At 36.7% G+C, this 24945-nt stretch overlaps 2 protein-coding genes across 4 annotated transcripts in view; one reads left to right on the forward strand and one right to left on the reverse strand.

Annotated features, from left to right (window-relative positions):
• NUDT22 (nudix hydrolase 22) overlaps positions 1 to 7532 on the reverse strand; it is an 83028-nt gene extending 75496 nt beyond the window's left edge. The window contains exon 1 of the mRNA XM_053720054.1: positions 7290 to 7532. The gene's annotated coding sequence lies outside the window, so the exon portion shown is untranslated. The remainder of the gene's footprint in view (positions 1 to 7289) is intronic.
• Positions 7369 to 24945, forward strand: part of DNAJC4 (DnaJ heat shock protein family (Hsp40) member C4) — a 38966-nt gene continuing 21389 nt past the window's right edge. Inside the window, exons 1-5 of one of the 3 annotated variants that reach the window (XM_053720056.1) lie at positions 7369 to 7424; positions 13945 to 14043; positions 20661 to 20754; positions 20853 to 21043; positions 21829 to 21981. In XM_053720056.1, coding sequence (XP_053576031.1) covers positions 13961 to 14043; positions 20661 to 20754; positions 20853 to 21043; positions 21829 to 21981 — 521 coding nt within the window. In that variant the 5' untranslated portion in view covers positions 7369 to 7424; positions 13945 to 13960. Of the gene's footprint in view, positions 7425 to 7832; positions 7981 to 13944; positions 14044 to 20660; positions 20755 to 20852; positions 21044 to 21828; positions 21982 to 24945 lie in introns of those variants that run through there. The other 2 variants (XM_053720057.1, XM_053720055.1) reach the window with 2 other exon arrangements.

The raw sequence follows: 24945 nt of genomic DNA on the forward strand, positions 1-24945 counted from the left end.
CATTACTATAGACACACACTATACACATTATTACACACATTACTATAGACAAACACACTATACACATTACTATAGACATACATTATTACACACATTACTATATACACACACACACAATACACATTACTATAGACAGATACACTATACATATTATACACATTACTATAGACACACACACTATACATATAATACACACACACACTATACATATTATTACACACATTACTATAGACACACACACTATACATATTATTACACGCATTACTATAGACAGATACACTATACACATTATTACACACATTAATATAGACAGATACACTATACATATTATTACACACATTACTATACACATTACTATAGGCACACACTATACACATTATTACACACATTACTATATACACTATACACAGACACGTACACTATACACATTACTATAGTCACACACTATACACATTATTACTATAGACACACACACATTATTACACACATTACTATAGACACACACTATACACACATTACTAATGAGACAGACACGCACATTACTATAGACACACACTATACACATAATTACACACATTACTATAGACACACTATACACATTAATATAAACACACACAATACACATTACTATAGACACACATAACTATAGACACATACACATTACTATAGACACACACTATACACATTACTAATGAGACAGACACACACATTATTACACACATTACTATAGACACACAGTATACACATTACTACACACATTACTATAGACACACACTATACACATCATTACTATAGACACACACACTATACACATACATTATTACACACATTACTATAGGCACACACTATACACATTATTACACCCATTACTAATGAGATACAAAGTCACACATTATTACACCCATTACTATAGGCACACATACACTATACACAGTATTACACACCCATTACTATAGACACATACACACATTACTATAAACAGATACACATTACTATAGACACACACACTATACATATTATTACACACATTACTATAGACAGACACACTATACATAGTATACACATTGCTATAGACACACACACACACTATACATATTATTACACACATTACTATAGACAGATACACTATACATATTATACACATTACTATAGACACACACACTATACATATTATTACACACACATTATACATATTATACACATTACTATAGACACACACACACTATAGATATAATACACACACACTATACATATTATTACACGCATTACTATAGACAGATACACTATACACATTACTATAGACAGATACACTATACATATTATTACACACATTATACACATACACACACTATACACATTACTATAGGCACACACTATACACATACACTATACACATTACTATAGTCACACACTATACACATTATTACACACGACTTTAGACTCACACACACACAATATACACATTACTATAGACACACACTATACACATATTACTATAGACACACACAATACATAGACACACACTATACATAGTATACACATTACTATAGACAGATACACTATACATATTATACACATTACTATAGACACATACACTATACATATAATACACACACACACACACTATACATATTATTACACGCATTACTATAGACAGATACACTATACACATTATTACACACATTACTATAGACAGATACACTATACATATTATTACACACATTACTATAGACTTACACACACTATACACATTACTATAGGCACACACACTATACACATTATTACTATAGACACACACATTATTACACACATTACTATAGACACACTATACACACATTACTAATGAGACAGACACGCACATTACTATAGACACACACTATACACATTACTATAGACACACACACTATACACAATTACTATAGACACACACACACATTACTATAGACACATAACTATAGACACACACATTACTATAGACACACACTATACACATTACTAATGAGACAGACACACACATTACTATAGACACACTATACACATTATTACACACATTACTATAGACACACAGTATACACATTACTACACACATTACTATAGACACACACTATACACATCATTACTATAGACACACACACACACTATACACATCATTACTATAGACACACACACTATACACATTACTATAGACATACATTATTACACACATTACTATAGGCACACAATATACACATACATTATTACACACATTACTATAGACACACACTATACACATTATTACACACATTACTAATGAGACACAAAGTCACACATTATTACACACATTACTATAGACACACACATACACTATACACAGTATTACACACCCATTACTATAGATGCATACACTATACACATTACTATAGACACACACACACATTACTATAGACAGATAAACTATACATATTATACACACACTATACATATTATTACACACATTACTATAGACAGATACACTATACATAGTATACACATTACTATAGACACACACACACTATACATATTATTACACACATTACTATACATATTATTACACGCATTACTATAGACAGATACACTATAGATATTATACACATTACTATAGACACACACTATACATATTATTACACACATTACTATGGACAGATACACTATACATATTACACACATTACTATAGACTTACACACACTATACACATTACTATAGGCACACACTATACACATTATTACACACACTATAGACACACTATACACATTATTACACACACACATTATTACACACATGACTTTAGACTCACACACACACACAATATACATATTACTATAGACACACACTATACACATTATTACACACATTACTATAGACAAACACACTATACACATTACTATAGACATACATTATTACACACATTACTATATACACACACACACAATACATAGTATACACATTACTATAGACAGATACACTATACATATTATACACATTACTATAGACACACACACTATACATATAATACACACACACACTATACATATTATTACACACATTACTATAGACACACACACTATACATATTATTACACGCATTACTATAGACAGATACACTATACACATTATTACACACATTACCATAGACACACACTATACATATTATACACATTACTATAGACAGATACACTATACATATTATTACACACATTACTATAGACTTACACACACTATACACATTACTATAGGCACACACTATACACATTATTACACACACTATAGACAGACACGTACACTATACACATTACTATAGTCACACACACTATACACATTATTACACACATGACTATAGACACACACTATACACATTATTACTATAGACACACACACATTACTATAGACACACACATTACTATAGACACACTATACACACACATTACTATAGACACACACACTATACACACATTACTAATGAGACAGACACGCACATTACTATAGACACACACTATACACATTATTACACACATTACTATAGACACACACTATACACATTACTAATGAGACAGACACACACATTACTATAGACACACTATACACATTATTACACACATTACTATAGACACACAGTATACACATTACTATAGACACACACTATACACATCATTACTATAGACACACACACTATACACATTACTATAGACATACATTATTACACACATTAATATAGGCACACAATATACACCTACATTATTACACACATTACTATAGACACACACTATACACATTATTACACACATTACTAATGAGACACAAAGTCACACATTATTACACATATTACTATAGACACACATACACTATACACAGTATTAGACACCCATTACTATAGATGCATACACTATACACATTACTATAGACACATACACACATTACTATAGACACACACACACATTACTATAGACAGACACACTATACACATTACTATAGACACACATTACTATAGACACACTATACATATTATTACACACACACTATACACATTACTATAGACACACACTATACATATTATACACATTACTATAGACACACACACTATACATATTATACACATTACTATAGACACACACACTATACATATTATTACACATTACTATAGACACACACACTATATATATATATTATTACACACATTACTATAGACAGATACACATTACCATAGACACACACTATACATATTATACACATTACCATAGACACACACTATACACATTATACACATTACCATAGACACACACTATACATATTATTACACACAATACTATAGACAGATACACTATACACATTACCATAGACACACACTATACACATTATACATATTATTACACACATTACTATAGACAGATACACTATACACATTACCATAGACACACACTATACATATTATTACACACAATAAAATAGACAGATACACTATACACATTACCATAGACACACACTATACATATTATACACATTACTATAGACACACATTATACATATTATTACACACATTACTATAGACAGATACACTATACACATTACTATAGACACACACTATACATATTATACACATTACTATATAGACACACACACTATAGATAATATTACACACATTACTATAGACACACAAACTATAGACACACACTATACATATTATTACACATTACTATAGACACACACTATACATATTATTACACACATTACTATAGACACACAAACTATACATATGATACACATTACTATAGACACACACACTATACATATGATACACATTACTATAGACACACACACTATACATATTATACACATTACTATAGACACACACACTATACATATTATACACATTACTATAGACACACACACTATAGATAATATTACACACATTACTATAGACACACACTATACATATTACACATTACTATAGGCACACATTATACATATTACACACATTACTATAGACACACACACTATACATATTATACACATTACTATAGACACACACACTATAGATAATATTACACACATTACTATAGACACACATTATACATATTACACACACACTATAGATAATATTACACACATTACTATAGACACACAAACTATACATATTATACACATTACTATAGACACACACTATACATATTACACACATTACTATAGACACACACACACACTATACATATACACATTACTATAGACACACACACTATAGATAATATTACACACATTACTATAAACACACACTATACATATTATTACACATTACTATAGACACACATTATACATATTATTACACACATTACTATAGACACACACACACTATAGATAATATTACACACATTACTATAGACACACAAACTATACATATTACTATAGACACACACACACTATACATATTATTACACACATTACTATAGTCACACACACTATACATATTATTACACACATTACTATAGTCACACACACTATACATATTATTACACACATTATTATAGACACACACACTATAGATAATATTACACACATTACTATAGACACACAAACTATACATATTACTATAGACACACACACTATACATATTATTACACACATTACTATAGACACACACACTATACATATTACACACATTACTATAGACACACAAACTATACATATTATACACATTACTATAGACACACACTATACATATTATTACACACATTACTATAGACACACACTATACATATTATACATATTACCATAGACACACACTATACATATCATACACATTACCATAGACACACATTATACACATTACCATAGACACACACACACTATACATTATTACACACATTACTATAGACAGATACACTATACACATTACCATAGACACACACTATACATATTATACACATTACTATAGAGAGATACACTATACACATTACTATAGACACACACACTATACATATTATTACACACATTACTATAGACACACACACTATACATATTATTACACACATTACTATAGACACACACACTATACATATTATTACACACATTACTATAGACACACACACTATACATATTATTACACACATTACTATAGACACACACACTATACATATTATACACATTACTATAGACACACACACTATAGATAATATTACACACATTACTATAGACACACAAACTATACATATTATACACATTACTATAGACACACACTATACATATTATACACATTACTATAGAGAGATACACTATACACATTACTATAGACACACACTATACATATTATACACATTACTATAGACAGATACACTATACACATTACTATAGACACACACACTATACATATTATTACACACATTACTATAGACACACACACTATACATATTATTACACACATTACTATAGACACACAAACTATACATATTATACACATTACTATAGACACACACTATACATATTATACACATTACTATAGAGAGATACACTATACACATTACTATAGACACACACTATACATATTATACACATTACTATAGACAGATACACTATACACATTACTATAGACACACACACTATACATATTATTACACACATTACTATAGACACACACACTATAGATAATATTACACACATTACTATAGACACACACACTATAGATAATATTACACACATTACTATAGACACACACACACTATAGATAATATTACACACATTACTATAGACACACACACACTATAGATAATATTACACACATTACTATAGACACACAAACTATACATATTATACACATTACTATAGAGAGATACACTATACACATTACTATAGACACACACTATACATATTATACACATTACTATAGACAGATACACTATACACATTACTATAGACACACACACTATACATATTATTACACACATTACTATAGACACACACACTATAGATAATATTACACACATTACTATAGACACACACACTATAGATAATATTACACACATTACTATAGACACACACACTATAGATAATATTACACACATTACTATAGACACACAAACTATACATATTATACACATTACTATAGACACACACTATACATATTATACACATTACTATAGAGAGATACACTATACACATTACTATAGACACACACTATACATATTATACACATTACTATAGACACACACTATACATATTACACACATTACTATAGACAAACTATACAAATTTTTACACATAACAATATATCAGAGCTATGTATCTACCTGACAGGAATTCTCAATCCCGCCCCTACTAGATGATTGGTTGGTAAAACCGGCGTATCTAAAACATCACAACCAATGACATCGTGACTAGAAGCTGCGCATGCGCACGCTCTTGAAGTGACAGCTGCAGTTATGGTACGTTGATACGTCATTTTCCCTTGTTTGCATAATGTTTTGTTGCAAACGTCAAACGGGAACGTTAGTAACGGAGTATGTGACATCCGGCTGCGGGAGCCGAAACCGGTGAAAGGTTATAGCTGAAAGTCAGTTGTGTAATAGTCTATGGGGCGGGACTTTTTTTGCACATACAGAGGCATAGACCAATGAGCTACCTTGGTTCTAGTATAACCAATGATATGTTTGAATAGACCGTGAGTGAAAGAGCAGTCGGCCAATGACAGAACGGCATATCCGGAATGTAGGTGTGATTTTATTTATTGACCAATCAAAATGTGGTTTTTACCCCTTCCCTATCACCTTACCAGTAAGCGAGAAGGTTAATATGGGTAGTGTTTGAACCAATAGACGTCCTAGTTTGCAACAGACAACCAATGGGATTGAAGAGATAATGAAGTTAGGGAACAACTCCACCAATCAAATAATAGACAAAAAGTGATTATGGAACTAAACAGGAAACACATAAAGTAAATGTGAAGACAGCTCCTGGGGAGCACATACAGTGTATAGTCAGGTACTGTAAATAAATACTAACTGGCTACTAATATTGTTATATGGGGAGTAAGTGTTCTCCACCCCAAGACTTTTTTTGTTTAAGTGACAGTTCATTTGCATAATGGGTTTATTCCTCCATAGGTGTAGAAAGCAGGGCACACAGGGTTAAATAGGTGATTTAGGTTATTTCCCCCTCTTCAATAAAATACACTAAATCTATTACTCATTAATTGTTATTACTCAGCATCTTGTAATTACAAGAAATTGCTATTGTCTTTCAATAAATTAACATACTGACCAAATGTGAAAACCCTGGGAATACATTTACACCTTGTTTGCTGTAATTGTTTTTTAAATTTCCCATTCACTTGCCTTATTTGCAGGAGCCAATTCAGACTATTTACTGGAGTAGAAACTAGCTAGCCACTGTCATGCAGCTTAGCAAAACTTGCATTCTTGCAGCATATTTTATTTTATCACCTCCGCTGATGAGGCCAATTATCAGATTTCAATTACAGTGAAAGGGACTAAATAGATCAAAGTAAATTGCCAAGTTTGTTGTACTATGCATAATTTTATTTTACAATCGTGTAAAGTAATATATATATTATTATTTATTATTATTATCGGTTATTTGTAGAGCGCCAACAGATTCCGCAGTGCTAGAATATATATATATACAGTATATAATCATTACTGTGTAAAGCAATTGTGCAATGGGTATATGTTTTAGATAGGTGAACTGATAACGTTTCCAGTAACTCTAAGCACTAGTTTTCAAACCTTTCCGCAGCCCTCCCCATAAGGCCAGATTTACAGGATTACCTTGAATGAAAGCAAGTAAAATAACCATATCGGCTGATTATATCACCTGTGCTCTATTTCAGATATCCTTAAAAGCTGGCCTGTTAGAGAGGCCCGAGGACAGGTTTGAAAACCAGTGACTTAAAGGGACATCGCACACTAGATTTTTCTTTGCATAACTGTTTTGTAGATGACCCATTCATACAGCCTATACAGCTTTTTTGTTGTAAAAATGAATAGTTTTGCTTATTTTTAAATTACATTGTGCTGATTTTCAGACTCCTAACCAAGCCACAAAGTGTTAGAAGTAGACTGTTGTCTACCTACTCCAGCTTGCTCCTGTTTGTGCAAAGGGTCTTTTCATATGCAGGGGAGGGGGGATTTTCTCTTTTTGCTATCCAGCACATTTCAGTGGGTGTCCCTGCCTAACCTTTTCAGCAGTGCTAAACTGGGAGCTTCTAAGTAAGTTTTTAAAAGGTTTTATACTGGATGTTTATATCAGTACCTGTGCATATTCTTCCTTAAAGTAGTGTCTATTACATGCAGTTATATGAAAATTGGTGTATACTGTCCCTTTAAAGGAACATGAAACGCAAATATTTATTTTCAGGATTTAGATAGAACATACAATTTAAAAAAAAAAAAAAGAATTCCAATTTACTCTGCTATCAAATGTGCTTCATTCTCTTTATATCTTTTGCTGAAGAAGTTGCAATGCACTATTGGCAGCTGAACACATCTAGTTAGCCAATCACAAGAAACAAATGTGTGCAGGCACCAATCACCAGCTAGCTCCCACTGGTTTAGGATATGTACATATTATTTTTTAACAACTGATACCAAGAGAACAAAGTACATTTGAAAACAGAAGTACATTTTAAAGTGCCTTAAAATATGCTCTGTCTGAATCATGCCTGTTTAATTTTAATTTCCCTATCCCTATAAAGACATTTCAGTTAAAGTGAATGTAAATTTTGATTGTAAAGTGCCCGGTTTTTAAAAATTCGATTTTAAACAGAGGCACTTTAATTCATTAAAATTTACATTTCACTCGTGTTGTGAAAAAAAAACTTACCTTTTAAACTTGACAGCTGCTCCAGCTTCCTCCACCCGTCGCAAAGCCTCTTCCTGGGTCTAAAATTAGGAATCCGGCTTCCTCCAATCACGGCATTGTATTAGACACTTATTCACCCGGGGGGGGGGGGGGGGGGGGCCGTGATTGGAGGATGACCTATCCATCATTTCTGACATCAGAAATGGCTTGCGACGACCGGAGGAAGCTGGAGCAGCTGTCAAGTTTAAAAGGTAAGTTTTTTTCACAACAGGAGTGAAATGTAAATTTTAATGAATTAAAGTGCCTCTGTTTAAAATCGAATTTTTAAAAATCAGGCACTTTAGCATTCACTTTAAAACTGCAATACACTTGTAACTTTCAGTGTTTCAGTGAGAGCTTTTACACTGCACGGGCACATAATATCTAGATATGCCAGCATTTTGAGCAAAAATGCACTTATCTATATTTAAGAACTGACCCTTAAAGGACACCACTAGAAATTAATTCAGCTGATTAAATGACTCAGCTAACCCCATTTTTTTTTTCTTTCATGATTCACAGAGTTTACCTATTTTAACCCCGTAACGAACAGGACGTACCTTTTACGTCACATGTCCTTAAGGGGTGTTTGGCCCTGTAATAGCGCAGGTCCTGCCGAAAGTGGCTAGACCACGCTATTACAACATGAAACCCTCCTGGTGGCATTGGGCTAGTGGCGAGAGCCGTGCTATTAAACCCCAACATAGAAAAATGACTGTCAACGTACAGGGTGCATCACCAAGGGGTTAAAAAAAACTTTCCAATTTACTTCCTTCTTATGGTATCCTTTGTTGAAGGCCATACCTAGCAGTAGTGTATGTACACGGTTTAACATTATTAATGGGATAGTAAGTCATAATTATGAATAGAACATGAAATTTTAAACAACTTTCCAATTTTCTTATATCATCAATTTTGTATAGTTCTCTTGATATCCTTTGTTAAAGAGTAACCCAAGGTGAGCTCAGGAGCGTGCACGTGTCTTAAGCCACCTGGCAGCTGTGTTTGCAATATTGTTTATAGCAAGTTATACATAGTTACAAACACTGCTACTGTAGACTGCTATAGACGTGCACACTCCTATCAGCCTACCTAGCTTTAGTTTTCAACAAAGAATACCAAGAGAACAAAGCAAATAAGATAATATAAATACATTAGAAAGTTGCTTAAAATTGCTGTTCTATCTGAATCATGAAAGGTAAATTTTGACTAAACCATCCCTTTGACATTAAAGGGATAATCTTTCATGATTCAAATAGAACAGCAATTTTAAGCAACTTTCTAATTTACTCCTATTATCATTTTTTCCTTTCTCTTGCTATCTTTATTTGAAAGCAAGAATGTAAGCTTGGGAGTCGACCTATTTTTGGTTAAGCACCTGGGTTGCGCTTGCTGATTGGTGGCTAAATGTAGCCACCAATCAGCAAGCGCTATCCAGGGTTCTGAACCAAAAATGGTCCGGCCGAAGAAAAATTAATAGGAGTAAATTAGAAAGTTGCTTAAAATTGCTGCTCTATTTGAATCATGAAAGAAAAAAATGGGTTTAGTCACGCACCTTCTTCTAATTATGGTTGCTGGCGCTGCTATTTTGAAACCTAGGTTACACTTCGGGTCTCTGAAGGAGAGTTACTGCACATATGCAAACGCATCAGCACTGGAGTGAAAAGCTAGATTTCAATATGGCGGTTGCCATGTCTAGAGTGAGACGGGGGATAAACCTCAATACTATGCTTATTACATTGTATTTAGTGGTTAATAAAGCACTATTTATAAGCTCTGTCATATAGTGCTGTAGACTCCCCCACGCTCTTCTTATATTCCGTTAATATGCATTATCTATGTTGCTTCCCACCAGGAACTAGCAGAATTAGCCAATGAGCTTGAGCAGGAAGTACACAAGTGATACTGTCGTGTTGGTTTCAGTTTAAATCCTTTTTACTGTACATTTTTTAGAAAACCTCACATCATAGTTAAATGCTGATTTTTCATTTGGACAATAGCAAATTTAAAGGGACATTATACACTCATTTTTTCTTTGCATAAATGTTTTGTAGAGGATCTATTTATATAGCCCATAAAGTTTGTTTTTTAAATAAATGTTTAGTTTTGCTTATTTTTAAATAACATTGCTCTGATTTTCAGACTCCTAACCAAGCCCCAAAGTTTTATGTGAATACCGTCAGCTACCATCTCCAGCTTGCTCCTGTTTGTGTAAAGGGTCTTTTCATATGCAAAAGAAGGGGGAGGGTCTTATTTGCCACTTGCAGTGGGCTTTCCAGCTAACCTTTTTAACAGAGCCAAACTGACAGCTTCTAAGTACATTTTTAAAGAGTTTTATACTGGATTTTTATATCAGTATCTGTGCATATTATTCTTTATAGTAGTGTCTATTACATGCAGTTATATGAAAATGAGTGTATACTGTCCCTTTAATAGTAGTGTCTACTACATGCAGTTGTATGAAAATGAGTGTATACTGTCCCTTTAAGTACGGTGTCCATTTAAAGGAATGGTAACGTCAAAATGAAACTTTCATGATTCAGATTAAAGGGACACTGAACCCAAATTTTTTCTTTTGTGATTCAGATAGAGCATGCAATGTTAAGCAACTTTCTAATTTACTCCTATTATCAATTTTTCTTTGTTCTCTAGCTATCTTTATTTGAAAAAGAAGGCATCTAAGTTTTTTTGTTTCAGTACTCTGGACAGCACTTTTTTATTGGTGGATGAATTTATCCACCAATCAGCAAGGGCAACCCAGGTTGTTCACTAAAAATGGGCCGGCATCTAAACTTACTTTCTTACAGTTCAAATAAAGATACCAAGAGAATGAAGAAACTTTGATAATAGGAGTAAATTAGAAAGTTGCTTAAAATTGCATGCTCTATCTGAATCATGAAAGAAAAAATTTGGGTTCAGTGTCCCTTTAAGTTAACAAATTACTTCTATTATCTATCATTTGCTTTGTTTTCTTGGTATCCTTTGTTAAAACGCATACCTAGGTAGGATCAAGAGCAGCAATGCACTACTAGGGGCTAACTGCTGATTGGTGGCTGCACATATATGCCTCTTGTCATTGGCTCAGCTGATGTGCTCAGCTAGCTCCCAGCTTATTCAACAAAAGATACCAAAAGAATAAAGCACATTTGATAATATAAGTACATTTGAAAGTTTAAAATGGTATGCTCTGTCTGATTCATGAAAGAAGATTTTTCATGTCCCTTTAAATCACGATGACTTTTATGCCAGTTGTATTTTATATATTAGTATGGAGTTCACTTTTGAGACTTTTCATTAATATTATAGTATTTTATTACCTTTTTATAAATCTGACTTGATGATTTTTTTTTTTTTTAAACGGAACTTTCTTGGAGCCAGGGATCTTTGACTCCTAAACTTCTAGTTTTGACTCCAAAAAGTAATCTCTCACTGTATTAAAGGGACAGTTAACAACACTTTTTTATTGTTTAAAAAATAGATAATCCCTTTATTACCCATTCCCCAGTTGTGCATAACCAATCACTGTTATATTAATACACTTTTTACCTCTGTGATTACCTTGTATCTAAGCCTCTGCAGACTGCCCCCTGATCACATGACTTTTTATTGATTATCTATTGACTTGCATTTTAGCCAATTAGTGCTGTGTCATCCACAAATCCACGGGAGAGAGCACAGTGTTATCTATATGGCCCACATGAACTAGCAGTCTCCTGTTGTGTAAAGCAAATAAAAAGCACATGATTAGAGGCTGTCTATAGTGGCTTAGAAACAGGCAGAAATTTAGAGGTTTAAAGGTTATAAAGTATATTAATATAACAACGTTGGTTGTACAAAGCTGGGGAATGGGTAGTAAAGTAATTATTTATATTTTTAAACAATTACAATTTTGGTGTTGGCTGTCCCTTTAAACGATTCCCAGGTTCCTAAAAGATATGTCTGGCTCTTCAATGTTCTGATTGGCTGTTCATTTTCAGAAGAATATGACTCTGACTGGTGACCATCTCATGGTCGAGATGTTATATTTTCTGCCTTTGTCTATACAGGTCATGGTGATCTCATTAGTCTTGTTATCCTTATCTCTAGACTTGAACATGCCCCCATGATGCAATGCCGGGTCATCTACAGAAGAGGAGCCCCGCTCTGCTCAGCAATTGGTCAATGTGGTTCAAGGACCTACACACGGTGAGGAACCTTCTGCTTGCACGTAACCAACGGAGGTGCCACCAATAACGTGTCAGCTTCACTTTCTTCCAACAGTTTCTTCCATGAGTAACAGAATGAGAAGTTTGCAAGTTTTTTAAGTTTTGATAATTAGAAAGCTTAAAGGGATATTAAACTCTCATGTTATTTCCCTATTCAGTTTAAGGAAGTTTACTATGAAATCTCATGAGATCACAGTAAAAGAGTCCATGACCTCAGCACTGCTGATGCTGATTGGCTGCTGTTTATTTCTTCATTTTATTTTATTTTTACACAGAACTTACTCTGCTGAGCTGAGGAAATTGTGAAGTAAAATATCTTCTTTTTTACATAGAGATGCTCAGGTGATATTTTCCTGTCAGCTTTTTACAGTTATACTGCATCAGTTTCAAGCATATGAGTATTATGTCCCTTTAAATACAAGGTAATCACAGAGGTAAAAAGTGTATTAATAAAACTGTGTTGGTTATGCAAAACTGGGGAATGGTAAATAAAGGGATAATCTATCTTTTTAAACCATAAACATTTTTGGTGTTTACTATCCCTTTAACCCTCATATAGCCGACATTTCTCTTGTAAGGTGTATCCAGTCCACGGATCATCCATTACTTGTGGGATATTCTCATTCCCAACAGGAAGTTGCAAGAGGACACCCACAGCAGAGCTGTAATATAGCTCCTCCCCTAACTGTCATAGCCAGTCATTCTCTTGCAACTCTCAACAAGCTAGGACGTTGTAGGAGAGAGTGGTTAAATATAGCTAGTTTATTTTCTTCAATCAAAAGTTTGTTATTTTTAAATAGTACCGGAGTTGTGCTATTTTATCTCAGGCAGTAAATAGAAGAAGAATCTGCCTGAGGTTTCTATGATCTTAGCAGGTTGTAACTAAGATCCATTGCTATTCTCACATATGTCTGAGGGGATTACACAGATGAGGTAACTTCAGCGAGAGAATGGCGTGCAGTTTATTCTGCTATCAGGTATGTGCAATTATAATTTTTTCTAGAGATGGAAAACACTAGAAAATGCTGCTGATACCGGATTAATGTAAGTTAAGTTGTGACTGTTAAAAAAAAAAAAAAAAAAGTCTATTTAGTTTTTTTTTTATCCGTTTTTTGAACTAAGGGGTTAATCATCCATTTGCAAGTGGGTGCAATGCTCTGTTAGCCTATTACATACACTGTAAACATTTCGTTTGATTTACTGCATTTTTTCACTGTTTTTCAAATTCTGACAAAATTTGTTTCTCTTAAAGGCACAGTACCGTTTTTTATATTTGCTTGTTAACTTGATTTAAAGTGTTTTCCAAGCTTGCTAGTCTCATTGCTAGTCTGTATAAACATGTCTGACATAGAAGAAACTCCTTGTTTATTATGTTTAAAAGCCATGGTGGAACCCCCTCTTAGAATGTGTACCAAATGTACTGATTTCATTTTATGCAATAAAGATCATATTCTGTTTTTAAAAAAATTATCACCGGAGGAATCTGACGAGGGGAAAGTTATGCCGACTAACTCTCCCCACGTGTCAGACCCTTTGACTCCCGCCCAAGGGACTCATGCTCAAATGGCGCCAAGTACATCTAGGGCGCCCATAGCGTTTACTATACAAGAGATGGCGGCAGTCATGGATAATACACTGTCAGCGGTATTAGCCAGACTACCTGAACTTAGAGGTTAGCGAGATAGCTCTGGGGTGAGACAAAATGCAGAGCATACTGACGCTTTAAGAACCATGTCTGATACTGCCTCACAATATGCAGAAGCTGAGGAAGGAGAGCTTCAGTCAGTGGGTGATGTTAATGACTCAGGAAAGATACCTGATTCTAATATTTCTACATTTAAATTTAAGCTTGAACACCTCCTCGTGTTACTTAGGGAGGTTTTAGCTGCTCTGAATGACTGTGAAACCATTGCAGTGCCAGAGAAATTTTGTAGACTGGATAAATGCTTTGCAGTGCCGGTGTGTACTGATGTTTTTCCAATACCTAAAAGGTTTACAGAAATTATTAATAAGGAATGGGATAGACCAGGTGTGCCGTTCTCTTCCCCTCCTATTTTTAGAAAAATGTTTTCCAATAGACGCCACCACACGGGACTTATGGCAGACAGTCCCTAAGGTGGAGGGAGCAGTTTCTACTCTAGCAAAGCGTACTACTATCCCTGTCGAGGACAGTTGTGCTTTTTTAGAGCCAATGGATAAAAAATTAAAAGGTTACCTTAAGAAAATATTTATTCAACAAGGTTTTATCCTACAGCCCATTGCATGCATTGCCCCTGTCACTGCTGCTGCGGCGTACTGGTTTGAGTCTCTGGAAGAGGCTTTACAGGTAGAAACTCCTTAGAGCACTTAAGCTAGCCAATTATTTTATTTCTGATGCCATTGTTCATTTGAATAAACTAACAGCTAAGAATTCTGGTTTTGCTATACAGGCGCACAGAGCGCTATGGCTTAAATCATGGTCAACTGACGTGACTTTAAAATCTAAGCTACTTAACATTCCCTTCAAGACCCTATTCGGGCCTGGTTTGAAGGAGATTATTGCTGATATCACGGGAGGAAAAGGTTGTGCCCTTCCTCAGGACAGGTCCAAATCTAGGGCCAAACAGTCTAATTTTCCTGCCTTTCGAAACTTCAAGGCAGGTGCGGCATCAACTTCCTCTAATAATAAACAAGAGGAAACTTTTGCTCAATCCAAGACGGTCTGGAGACCAAACCAGACCTGGAAAAAAGGTAAGCAGGTCAAAAAGCCTGCTGCTGCCTCTAAGACAGCATGAAGGAACGACCCCCTATCCGGTAACGGATCTAGTAGGGGGCAGACTTTCACTCTTCGCCCAGGCGTGGGCAAGAGATGTTCAGGATCCCTGGGCGTTGGAAATTATATCCCAGGGATATCTTCTGGACTTCAAAGCTTCCCCCCAAAAGGGAGATTTCACCTTTCACAATTATCTGCAAACCAGATAAAGAGTGAGGCATTCTTACACTGTGTACGAGACCTCCTAGTTATGGGAGTGATCCATCCAGTTCCAAAGGAGGAACAGGAACAGGGTTTTTACTCAAATCTGTTTGTGGTTCCCAAAAAAGAGGGAGCCTTCAGACCGATTTTGGATCTAAAGATCTTAAACAAATTCCTCAAAGTTCCGTCGTTCAAGATGAAAACTATTCGTACCATCCTACCACTGATCCAGGAGGGTCAATATATGACTACAGTGGATCTAAAGGATGCTTATCTTCACATTCCGATACACAAAGATCATCATCGGTTTCTCAGATTTGCCTTTCAAGACAGGCATTAACAGTTGTAGCTCTTCCCTTTGGATTAGCTACAGCCCCAAGAATCTTTACAAAGGTTCTAGGGTCGCTTTTGGCGGTCCTAAGGCCGCGGGGCATAGCAGTAGCCCCTTATTTAGACGACATCCTGATACAGGCGTCAAACTTCCAAATTGCCAAGTCTCATACGGACGTAGTACTGGCATTTCTAAGGTCGCATGGGTGGAAAGTGAACGAGGAAAAGTGTTCTCTATCCCCACTCACAAGAGTTTCCTTTCTAGGGACTCTGATAGATTCTGTAGAAATGAAAATTTACCTTGACGGAGTCCAGGTTATCAAAGCTTCTAAATTCCTGTTGGGTTCTTCATTCCATTCTGCGCCCTTTGGTGGCTCAGTGTATGGAAGTAATCGGCTTAATGGTAGCGGCAATGGACATAGTGCCGTTTGCACGCTTACATCTCAGACCGCTGCAACTATGCAGGCTCAGTCAGTGGAGCGGGGATTACACAGATTTGGCCCCTCAACTGAATCTGGACCAAGAGACCAGGGATCCTCTTCCCTGGTGGCTATCTCGGGTCCATCTGTCCAAAGGTATGACCTTCGCAGGCCAGATTGGACTATTGTAACAACAAATGCCAGCCTTCTAGGTTGGGGTGCAGTCTGGAACTCCCTGAAGGCTCAGGGATCGTGGACTCAGGAGGAGTCTCTCCTTCCAATAAATATTCTGGAACTAAGAGCGATATTCAAGGCTCTTCAGGTTTGGCCTCAGTTAGCAACTCTGAGGTTCAGATTTCAGTCGGTCAACATCACGACTGTAGCTTACATCAACCATCGAGGGGGAACAAGAAGTTCCCTAGAGATGTTAGAAGTTTCAAAAATAATTCACTGGGCAGAGATTCACTCTTGCCACCTATCAGCTATCCATATCCCAGGTGTAGAGCACTGGGAGGCGGATTTTCTAAGTCGTCAGACTTTTCATCCGGGAGAGTGGGAACTCCATCCGGAGGTATTTGCACAACTGATTCTCCGTTGGGGCAAACCAGAACTGGATCTCATGGCGTCTTGCCAGAACGCCAAGCTTCCGTGTTACGGATCCAGGTCCAGGGATCCCAAGGCGACACTGATAGATACTCTAGCAGCGCCCTGGTCTTTCAACCTGGCTTATGTGTTTCCACCGTTTCCTCTGCTCCCTCGACTGATTGCCAAGATCAAGCATGAGAGAGCATCGGTGATTCTGATAGCACCTGCGTGGCCACGCAGGACCTGGTATGCAGATCTAGTGGACATGTCATCCTTTCCACCATGGTCTCTGCCTCTGAGACAGGACCTTCTACTTCAGGGTCCTTTCAACCATCCAAATCTAATTTCTCTGAGGCTGACTGCCTGGAGATTGAATGCTTGATTTTATCAAAGCGTGGCTTCTCCGAGTCAGTTATTGATACCTTAAAGGGACATTATACACTCATTTTTTCTTTGCATAAATGTTTTGTAGATAATCTATTTATATAGCCCATAAAGTTTTTTTTTTTAAATTAATGTATAGTTTTGCTTATTTTTAAATAACATTGCTCTGATTTTCAGACTCCTAACCAAGCCCCAAAGTTTTATGTGAATACGCTCGACTACCTACTCCAGCTTGCTCCTGTTTGTGTAAAGGGTCTTTTCATATGCAAAAGAAGGGGGAGGGGGGGGGAGTGTCTTATTTGCCACTTGCAGTGGGCTTTCCAGCTAGCTTTTCAACAGAGCCAAACTGACAGCTTCTAAGTAAGTTTTTAAACAATTTTATACTGGATTTTTATATCAGTATCTGTGCATCTTATTCTTTATAGTAGTGTCTATTACATGCAGTTATATGAAAATGAGTGTATACTGTCCCTTTAATACAGGCACGAAAGCCTGTCCCCAGGAAAATTTACCATAAGGTATGGTGTAGATATCTTTATTGGTGTGAATCCAAGGGTTACTCATGGAGTAAGGTCAGGATTCCTAGGATTTTATCTTTTCTCCAAGAAGGTTTGGAAAAAGGATTGTCAGCTAGTTTCTTAAAGTGACAGATTTTTGCTCTGTCTATTTTTTTGCACTAGCGTCTGGCAGATGTTCCAGACGTTCAGGCATTTTGTCAGGCTTTAGTTTGAATCAAGCCTGTGTTTAAACCTGTTGCTCCACCATGGAGCTTAAACTTGGTTCTTCAAGGAGTTCCGTTTGAACCTCTTCATTCCATAGATATCAAACTTTTATCTTGGAAAGTTCTTTTTTTTTTTGGTAGCTATTTCCTCGGCTCGTAGAGTCTCTGAGCTATCTGCCTTACAATGTGATTCTCCTTATCTGATTTTTCATACGGATAAGGTAGTCCTGCGTACCAAACCTGGGTTCTTACCTAAGGTGGTATCTAACAAGAATATCAATCAAGAGATTTTGGTTCCATCCTTGTGTTACACAATCTGGACGTGGTCTGTGCTTTAAAGTTTTACTTACAAGCTACTAAAGATTTTCGTCAAACATCTGCTTTGTTTGTTGTCTACTCTGGACAGAGGAGAGGTCAAAAGGCTTTGGCAACCTCTTTTTCTTTTTGGCTAAGAAGCTTAATCCGATTAGCCTATGAGACTGCTGGACAGCAGCCTCCTGAAAGGATTACAGCTCATTCCACTAGAGCTGTGGCTTCCACTTGGGCCTTTAAAAATGAGGCTTCTGTTGAACAGATTTGCAAGGCGGCGACTTGGTCTTCGCTTCATACTTTTTCAAAATTTTACAAATTTGATACTTTTGCTTCTTCAGAGGCTATATTTGGGAGAAAGGTTTTACAGGCAGTGGTTCCTTCCATTTAAGTTCCTGCCTTGTCCCTCCCTTCATCCGTGTACTTTAGCTTTGGTATTGGTATCCCACAAGTAATGGATGATCCGTGGACTGGATACACCTTACAAGAGAAAACACAATTTATGCTTACCTGATAAATTTATTTCTCTTGTGGTGTATCCAGTCCACGGCCCGCCCTGTCATTTTAAGGCAGGTCATTTTTAAATTTAAACTACAGTAACCACTACACCCTATGGTTCCTCCTTTCTCGGCTTTTTTTCGGTCGAATGACTGGCTATGACAGTTAGGGGAGGAGCTATATTACAGCTCTGCTGTGGGTGTCCTCTTGCAACTTCCTGTTGGGAATGAGAATATCCCACAAGTAATGGATGATCCGTGGACTGGATACACCACAAGAGAAATAAATTTATCAGGTAAGCATAAATTGTGTTTTTTTTACAAGTTTGGTTATTTTTTTTTATTTTAATCATTCTTTGCAGAAATGTAACCAGCACTTATATGTGTTTTCTATTGTAGTTCAGCGTCCTTGGATTATTATCAGCTATTGGGCGTCAGGCGAAACGCGTCACTCGAGGAGATCAAAAATGCTTTTTTTGCACAGTCAAAAAAGGTAACAATCTGCTCCCCCTGTCTTCTGTCAATCAATTTATTTGCAATGTCGCAACACTGGACACATCATCCTGTTTCTTATTCTCTTCTTGTAAACAGTTACATCCAGATAGGGACCCGTCGAACCCACTCCTGCACTCGCAGTTTGTTCAGTTAAATGAGGCCTATAAAGTGCTGAGCAAAGAGAACTCCCGAAGACAGTATGACCAACTTTTGTGGGCTCTGCAAAGAGATAATTGGGTCCCTGGGGGCCACAGCACCTACCACAGAAACTGGGAATCAAATTCCAGGTGCACATGCTATACAGTTTTTTTGTATATTTATCCTCTGTTTCTTAGTTCTCATTGTTTTTTCCTTGTCCCCAACTTTCTCCTGACCTCTCCAGAGCTGCATTAATCTCTCTGCCTGTGACCTAGATTCATAGACACTTGTGCATGATATCTGCATAAAATAACAGTATAGTGTGAATCTGCTGGGTCTGCCAAAAAAACCCCAACAAAACAATATGATACATGTGATTTTCTCACTGAAAACTTAGCTACAGTGGCGCTTAAATGTGGGAAGCATCTAAATACTCCAAAACAGCTCAGCACAAGGGTGGAAATGGCCCAGTAGTTAAAAGGGTTAAAATAAAATGCACTATCTGAATCATAACAGTATAAAGGTGACTTTTATGACCCTTTAATAGTCAAAAAATGACTTGCGCTAATTTGTTAGAGCATTTCATTTTTCTACTATTTTAGCCCTTTAAGGATGGTGAGAGATCTTGCAGAGAGAACTGGACTTGCGTGTAAGGTTAGACATCTTTGTTAAGACTTTTTTTTTTAAGGAGGATCGCCTGAGAGATTAATAGGACATTCCAGACAAAATTGGAATCCACATGGACGCATTTCAGTTTTGAATAGAAGCATTTTTGTAATATACATGAATTATAAAAAAATGCTTCTAATAAAAGCTATAGTCTAGTACAGTCCAATATTTTCAATGTTTATTTCTCAACAAGTATCTTCACTTAGCCGAAAAAAATCGTCCACTTTCCTTTTATACTCTTTCGTTCTCTGCTTCCTTTTCTCAGGTCTGCTTCCGAGGATAAATCCCGTTATTGGTCACAGTTCACTGTTCGTCAGGAAGCGCCTTCGGGAAACTGGAAGGGCAGGAACAAGCGTTTAGTTTGGTATTGTGTCCTCATAATGACTGGAAGTATGATCATGCACTACGTGGGCTTTAGGTACATATACAGCATTAAATGTATTATTATTCTCCTTTTATCTCGCACGTGCGCACAAATCTATTCATATTTCAACTTTTAACTGGTATTTCTCTCAAATGGAAAACTGGATTTGCAAACTCTTTCAGATGGCACTGAAAGGCTCTCAGGGTTATTTCTGTACCAAAATTCAAGGCAGACTACTCATTAGTTTGGGCAGAAGATACGTCTATCACCTTGTAATTACAAAATACACCCAGGGCTAGATTCGTAGACGCTTGTGAGGTTCGACAGGGACCTTGTAACTTCCAAATTCACTGAACCTCGTTTTACCTTCTTTTCTAAAAGCATCGTTAGTGGACCATCCTGCCATTATCACCTACATTTAAAGGGGCATAATACCCGTATACTAACTGTAATATGATGCAGCATAACTGTAAAAAGCTTACAAGAAAATATCACTTGAACATCTCTATGTAAAAAAATGATATTTTACCTCAAAATTTCTTCAGCTATTAATAGTAAGTGCTCTGTGTACAGTTATTTTTCAACTATTGTCCAGCAGCAAGTTGAGAGAGAAAAAAAAGCTAATCAGCATTATCAGTACTGATGTAACACTTAGCTTTGCTGTGATCTTACAGAAATCTAGTGAGATTTCCTAGTAAACTTCCTTATACTGAGTAGGGAACTAACATGACTGTACCTGCACATGCCAGATGCACACTCCCTTGCAAGTCCCAAGACTAGCATCCTGATTGGCTGCTGAAAGTCCCTTTACAATGGGGTGTGGCTACTGAGGAAATGTGAGGTAAAATATCTTCCTTTTTTACATAGAGATGTTCAGGAGATATTTTCTAGTCAGCTTTTTACAGCTATTATTATTATTCTTTATTTATAAAGCGCCAACAGATTCCGCAGCGCTGCCCATGGGTAATAGAGAAACAATACGATAAAAGACAACATTTTACAGACAAATACAGGGGGGATTGAGGGCCCTATTCCTGTGGGAAATGACATTTTAGATGGGTAGGAGGATGGGAAACAGGAGGTGGGGACTGCAAAGGTGAGGGCAGCTGTTAGGTTAGTGAAATTCATTAGTTTCTGGGTTGGCTGGAAAACTTCCCTGAACAAAAGGTTATTTAGGGAGCGTTTAAAGGAGGACAGGTTAGGGGAAAGTCTGACAGCTCGAGGAAGTGCGTTCAAGAGGGTTGGTGCCGCACAAGATAAGTCCTGTAGTCTAGCATGGGAGGAGGGTCCCTGTTGGATATTAGGGGGCGGGCTGGAGTATATTTGTTGATGAGTGAGCACAGGTAGGGTGGGGCAGCATTGGTGAGCGCTTTGTAGGTCAGGGTGAGAATTTTGAATTTAACTCTGCTGTGAATGGGGAGCCAGTGAAGGGACTCACAGAGAGGTGCAGCAGATACAGAGCGTCGAGGGAGGTGGATTAGCCTGGCAGAGTCATTTAGGGTGGATTAAAGGGGGGAGAGAGTTTCAGCTCTCAGAAACGGACGAATTTTGGAGATATTGCCTAGGTGGTTGCGGCAGGATGAAGAGAGCAATTGGATGTGGGGAATGAAGGACAGATTTGAGTGTGACTCCAAGGCAGCGGACTTGGGGTGATGGGGAGATAGTGGTGCCGCCAACAGTGATAGAAAAATTAGAAACTGGAGTAGAGTTAGAGGGGGGGGGGGGGATTAGAAGTAGTTCGGTCTTTGACATGTTTAGTTTTAGGTGGTGAGAGGCCATCCAGGAGGAAATGCCAGATAAGCAGTCGCTGATGTGAGAAAGGACAGAAGGAGAGAGTGCAGGGGTGGAAAGGTAGATCTGGGTATCATCAGCATAGAGGTGATAGCTGAAGCCATAGCTACTGATACGTTTACCAAGTGAGGAAGTGTAAATAGAAAAGAGTAGATGACCCAGGACAGAGCCTTGAGGTACTTCAACAGACAGGGGCAATAGAGAGGAGGAGTCACCAGCAAAAGAGACATAGAATGATCTGTTAGAGAGATAAGAGTGAATCCAGGAGAGGGCAGTGTCACAGAGCCCAAGGGAGCTGCATCACTTTCAAGTGTTTCAACATTTGGGAATCATGTCCCTTTAAGAGAGCAATACACGAATCTTGCAGATCAAACAAATAAAACAAATACAAAAGCTACAATGTCAGTAACGCGCTTGAAGCACGGTATATGAAGTGTGACGCTAGCACAAATGCCAGACAGGACCGTTAACCTTTTGACAAAACTACAGAGAGCCCTGTGTGTCACAGATCCTTAGATGCTGGAATCCACATCAAGTGCAAACCCAGGCCGGCTCAGTTTAAGTTTGTAGGGACAACATTTTATTAAATCCACTTTAAAAATACACAACCTGGAGTGCAGAACGCAATAGAAATTTAAGGCTAGATTAGAGGTGAAGTTTACATACCAGGGTTCAGATCTCTGGTTAATTTTATAAATGTGCCAAAAATGCCCCTAAAATACAGTGAAGTGTATTTTATTAAAATATAAAGATATCAGCATCTTTATTTTTTAATAAAATAAATGGGATAGGTAGTATTTTGGGGGTAAAGTTGGTGGGAGTGGGGTATTAGAAAAAAGGCACTGAAAAGTACCTTTACATTGTGGTCTTTGGGGACTGTGTGTTCCTTGTAAATTGATATTTATATGTTTATACATATATAATTATATTTGCTGCCATTTCTGCACTACTTACCCCCTTCGCTGTGCTTAGGTTCCGTGCTGTGTATGACGGCATAAAAAAGAGGCTCCCATTGGAGCTTATGAAAGTGCGCTCTCATGAGCGCAAGGCTTCCCAGCAATGCAAGCTCGCGTTCACATTGCTGACAGCTTGTAATACCAGCGCACATTAGCGTGTGCTGGTATTACACAGTGGAGCGCAAATATTGCTTTCATGAAAACAATATTTAGCGCTCCACTTGTAGTCTGGCCATTAGTTGGAAGACACTAGGTTACACACGCTAACTCT

The sequence above is a fragment of the Bombina bombina genome, chromosome 7 (genome assembly GCF_027579735.1).
Source record: "Bombina bombina isolate aBomBom1 chromosome 7, aBomBom1.pri, whole genome shotgun sequence".
Lineage (NCBI taxonomy): Eukaryota > Metazoa > Chordata > Amphibia > Anura > Bombinatoridae > Bombina > Bombina bombina.